Source organism: Poecilia latipinna, unplaced genomic scaffold (assembly GCF_001443285.1).
Source record: "Poecilia latipinna isolate Pla-1442-1.1 unplaced genomic scaffold, P_latipinna-1.0 Scaffold610, whole genome shotgun sequence".
In the NCBI taxonomy this organism is placed as follows: Eukaryota; Metazoa; Chordata; class Actinopteri; order Cyprinodontiformes; family Poeciliidae; genus Poecilia; species Poecilia latipinna.
In genome coordinates, this window is record NW_015113226.1 from 64134 (window position 1) to 69561 (window position 5428).

The 5428-nt window shown below is 37.1% G+C and overlaps 1 protein-coding gene across 1 annotated transcript; it reads right to left on the reverse strand.

Annotated features, from left to right (window-relative positions):
* Positions 1-97: 97 nt before the first annotated feature.
* Positions 98-4666, reverse strand: mlx (MAX dimerization protein MLX). Its single transcript, XM_015042961.1, has 8 exons — positions 4577-4666; positions 3658-3694; positions 3471-3560; positions 2517-2626; positions 2318-2420; positions 1597-1696; positions 1104-1305; positions 98-1009 (listed from the first exon to the last, which is right to left on the reverse strand). Exons 1-8 carry the CDS (start codon positions 4613-4615, stop codon positions 953-955), a joined length of 738 nt encoding a protein of 245 aa, XP_014898447.1. The 5' UTR covers positions 4616-4666; the 3' UTR covers positions 98-952.
* Between the last annotated feature and the right edge of the window lie 762 nt (positions 4667-5428).

Genomic DNA, 5428 nt, shown 5'->3' on the forward strand with positions numbered 1-5428 from the left:
TCGTTCCCTGGGCTGGGGCCCAGGGGGTTAAAATTTTCATTGTTTTTTTTTTTTTGCCCCCCCCCCCCCCTCCATCATAAAGCTACGCTTATTTAAACACGGAGCTCTGTCACAGTAAAGAGTTAATTCAAAGCAAGCATCAGTGATAGAAATTCTGAGGCACCATATGGCATGCTCCTGAAAACAGAGAAGAGCTTGAAATGCTCACAACAATCCAACAAATTTCAGGAGTGACTCGTTTGTGCGCAGCAGCACGAAAAGCTCTCGTTCAGAATCCAGCTACATGGTCACCAACTGACGAGACAGAAGAAAAGCTGTGACCGTTCTGCTTTCTTACTCTATTAATTAAGATGCGGCAGAAACATCACCATCACTTCATTCACGTCAAATAAACGATTTCTCCTCACGGTGTCTCAGGTACATTTGCTCTGAACTGAATAACTGACTTGATATGAGCATCTATTTGTAGGCACACATGTTTATATATATATATGGTTACCATTTAGATTATGAAACTAGGCAAACTTGGGAGGAGGACCTGATAAGACACTACTTCCTGTGCTGTTTTGCAGGAAGCTTTTCATTCATACGTTCCGTTTTCTGTGCTTTGTTGAAATTATAACTAGATGTTCTCTGCACGCCACGTTTCGCTTAAAAATTTGTTTTCTCTGCGTTCCTTAGAAGTTTGAGATGGAGCAAAAAATATGCTGTAGAGATGTAAATTCCCAACAGTAAAGAGGTCACAAGGCATCCCTACTTAACTGCTCAAGCCAAGGCAACCTTTCATCTCTCCCCATAGCGTTTGACGAGGTAATCTAATAACGATCCAGGAATCTCTGATGAGCTGAAGTCAGTGTGAGGACTGTGGCAGATTGAAGTTTTAATTCCATCCTGGGAGGCAAGAGCAAGTTAAAAGTCAATTTCTGGAAGTTAGCCAGAGGCTTCTCCTCAACTAATAAAGCTGGCCATTGAGCTGCCGGAGCACTCCGACAACAAACTCCCGCAGCGTCTGAAAAAGGAGAGAAAAAGCACACAAACATGGTCACTCCCTCTGCAGATTGACGTTTTTGCTTTGTGCAGCATCCATCCATAAGAGTCCTTGCCTGTGGCTTGCAGTGTTCCTCGATCCAGCTGAAAACACAGGCAGACAGTTCTTGGAAGCTGCTCATTGAAACAGAATTACTGAAAGACACGAAGAGCGAGTCCATGATGTTCTGGAAGATGTTGAACTTGACCTGGTCAGAGACCTGGTCCTCTCCCTGCTGTGGGTTGTTCTGGTGGGCCTTCACTATGTGCTCATAGTTCCTGGAAGGAAACAAACATCTTATTTCCAATTTAGTAAACAGCTGCAGCTTCTGTGTGGGGATAACATAAAGATTTTCTCTTTTTTTTTTAAATCCTATTAGGATTTAAACTTTTCAATGAGGAGATTAATTGCAATCAAAGCCAAATAGATGTCCCCCCTTTCCTCATGATCAATATTTATTTTTAAATCCAAACTCATGTGGCAGTCAGGACTTTATGTCTTCTTTTTTTCTAGATGAAGGAAGATTTTATTTTTGCAAAAAATAAAAAAGATATAAACCACTTCCTAACGTTTTCATGATCTTCAAGGCCATCACTTCTTTCCTTAGGACAGAAACTTCCTCCTCTTGCTTCTTCTTTTCTTTATGAAGAAAGTGGATGTAGTCGATTGCTGAAACAATAAAACAAACATGCATTCGTCACAGATCTTGGCACAGCTCTGGGACGTCAATTATGAGTTGTTGACGATGCTGCTTCTCCCTTTTCATTTCTCATAAATGAACTCAGCAAGATTTCTATATGACTTCTTTTGTTTGATGCTCTTTTTTAACTCTTGAATTCAATTAAAAAGCAATAATTTTAAAACTCAGTATAGAAAAAGGTGTGCAACTAAGAAAAAAAAAATGGTTTTCCCATCAGAGCATCATCGTCAAAAAGGTAATTTATTTCAGGAATGCAGTTCAAGAAGTTAAAATAACAATCTCCAAAAGTATTTATTATGGAGGATAAAATCTACAATAAAAACTCAGTCATTTTGGTTGTAAAGGTATTGCTGCATACAATCAGAGCTTAACAACCAACAACAATGCAAGTACTATTATTGACCCCTGAAATATTATTGTAAAAAAATTACAAAAGGCTGAACAAAGCACCAGTTTTTGTTTTATTTCTTTAGCAATAACATGGTAGGTTTAGGGGTGAAACTACATTTAGCACAAACAGAAATTGTTTTCTGAATACATCAAGACACATTGGCTCACAATTCATAAAGTATGTGTTGGCTACAGCTTACTTTTCTGAAGGATAGTAGCCTTGCTGATCTTTTGTGCTCCGACAGCAAACTCGGACTGCTGTTGGCAGGTTGGAACAATTCCCTGCAGGTCATCATAGCCTTTCTGGTGTTAGAATGAGGGAATAAAATTAGAAACTTCTATAATATGTGGAATAATTGATAACAGCAGAAAAAAAAAAGGATCCTGATGTGAAGTCACCTTGATTGCATCTCTGCGCTTCTGCTCAGCTTGTGTGTGTGCTTGTCTCCTTCGGTCTTTGTAAGAGTCTTTGTACGACGTCTCATGCCTGTAGTCGCTGTCTTCATCATCTGTTAGGGAACAAATTCATTTTTATTATGGAAACATGTCTGTAGTATAGATAGCTCTGATAGCTAAGGTCAGGGATTTTTTTTCTTGGCATATTTATTAAATGAAGGATTGAGTTTTTTGTTCAGATTTTGCATATTTATATTTTAATTTTTGGATTATTGACAAAAATAAATAGTGGATATAATAAGCTAAACCTTCAATATTCGTAGTCCGAGTTTGCTATAATAAACTTCGACTTTGTGTTTATTTTGAAACCTATGACAAGAATAAACTAACCCTGTAGTTGTCAAGTTTTATTATCTGCAAATTACACAAATAATGATCAACACAATGCTAAAATTGGCTTCCTAGTTCCAGACTATTTAAGGCAGCGCTATTGTGGAATCTGAACTGACTTCAGATCTGCTCTGTTTCAAGAGTTGTCAGATGCCAATCAAACCAAGCAATATACTAAATTATTGACTGATTTATGAAAGAGCATTTCATTTCATTCAGTAAATGAAAAACCAAAATTCTGATGGGTAAAATTTTAAAAGCAAGACCTCATTTGGTATATCAAAGTTAAGCATGCCCCTTTTATATAAATTCATGTACACCCACTGTGTGTATTGAGCATTACTAGATGTTAGTCTTAAAAAACATTCAAATTATGCAAGTCTGGAAAATCAGACTTTATATTTTTACCACAGGTATCCAGACCTGAAATTAATTCTATGCATTTTCTGATTTTTCCAAGACTGGGCAGGAACCCAGACTATTTGATGTACTGTGCAACTCTAAACATATCACACATGGACCGTAAATAGCTGTAAGAAAAAATGTTATCTGTTAAAAAGTCAATACCTGTATTTGGAACTGAAGAGGCACTTGTGGAGCCGATACTGTTTGCCCTGGACACAATGCTACCTTTCCTGGCAGTATCAGTGAAGAAACCTGAGTAACAAAAAACAATAGTTATGAGAAAATTAAAAGCAAGAGAGACAAGAGATCACAGAGAAAAGATGAGTTAAGTCCTGTAAGAAGTACTCACTGGTGTCAAAGCCATTGTCGCTGAAAGCCCCGTCTGTCTGCCCGGCCATCACCAAGTAGCAAAGAAGAAATAAAATGTAGAGTGTGAGGTTGAAATGACAAGAGGAAAATATGTGCTGTCCTAAATACGTTGACAAAAGAGCAACAACAAGCCAGTCTAAACCCCCCTACTGAGCAACGGCCTGATTTGTCCATTGCAAGTACAACAGAAGATAAACGATGTGTCAAATAGGTTTTACTGCTGGATGTAGGGCAACGCAACACAATGGGTTTTTATTGCCTGGTTGTGTTAGCTCAGATTTTCCACTGCGTATGGTGGAAAAAAAAAAAAAAAAAACCCTGAGAAACACTGTCTACTGTTAAGAGTTCCCTTAAAAATGAATGTTGTTTGACAAAATAGGTTTAAAACTCAATTCAAGGCTCAGATTTCTCAAATTTCATTAATATAAGGTCTATAAACAACATTCTTTCATCAGCAATGCTCAGTTAAATATAAATGAAATAGAAATATTAGATTATAAGAAAGGATACAGTAATATTCACAAAGAAACGACTTGGTGTGAGACGGATACTGAAAGGTATCAAGCATGACGAAGCTCTTAAAAAGCCTTTCAACTTCACTTAAAATCGATATTTTGAATATAGTTTAACGCATTAATTGTTTTCTTCTTTATGGAAGGCAAGCCAATTCACAAGACAAAGAATATTAGTTAAGAAACACGAGTTTCTCTGTTTGGACGGTTTTGTTTACTTTGCTAACATGTTAGCCATCTGTTCCAATGTTACTGAACGTGATGAAGCTAACGCTACATTAGCAGCGCCGTTCAAACTTCAGCATTTCGAGTTTATTAAACATTACAGATGACACAGTAAAATACAATGAGCGAGAAGCTCGAAAGTGGTCTTTAACAGAGACTTACTTTCCAGTGGTCCTCTGGAGACGTAGTCGGATCCGTCATTTTGGAATGCTAAATAAACTAATAGCGTGGCTGCCTTCAGGTGCTGCTCAGAAAATGAAAGTAAAAGTGCCTAAATATTTCAAAAATTAAACGTTAATCAGTAGATTGAAGTCACATTTCAAAAATGTGAACATTGATGTCAACCTGTTGCAGATGCAACCCTACTTTACTCAAGCTATGAGTTCTTCCGTTCATTTGTAGAAGACATAAGTATAGTAGGTATGATTTATCTGGATGGAACAGCCAGGTGGAAAAAAAAGTCTTGAATGCAACGACAGGTAAAACAAGTTACTTCATAAATATTTATTCTACTATTCATTATATCATACTTTAAATATTGTCTTTTAAACACTAGCGCAAAATATTTGACGTTGAGGTTGATAATGATAAATTCCTATCACAAAGTGGACTCTAAAGGTAACACCACTACATGCCTTTGCTGACTTTTGCCACATAGAGGCACTGTTTCATTACACTTGCAACATTTACCTTCCTTTGTCTGACGTAAATACAGTATATTAAATTACCCAGCAAATATATAGTAAAACACAACTTCGTCATTTTGGAAGGATGAATAAGTACCAAGACTGCTTTCAAGTGCGCCTCTGGAAATAGCAACAACAACAACAAAAAATCCAGATCTAAAGGCTGTTCAAGAAAGCTTAGCCGTCTCAAATAAATAAACAGTGAGGGCTGATGCAAATATTGCAATAAGTTGGTTTGACTCGACGTCAGCTTTTATGCTTTCAGTTCATGTGCAGCACACACAATAAGATACTTAAAAGTGGTAGCAGGTAGTTGAAGTCAATTTTA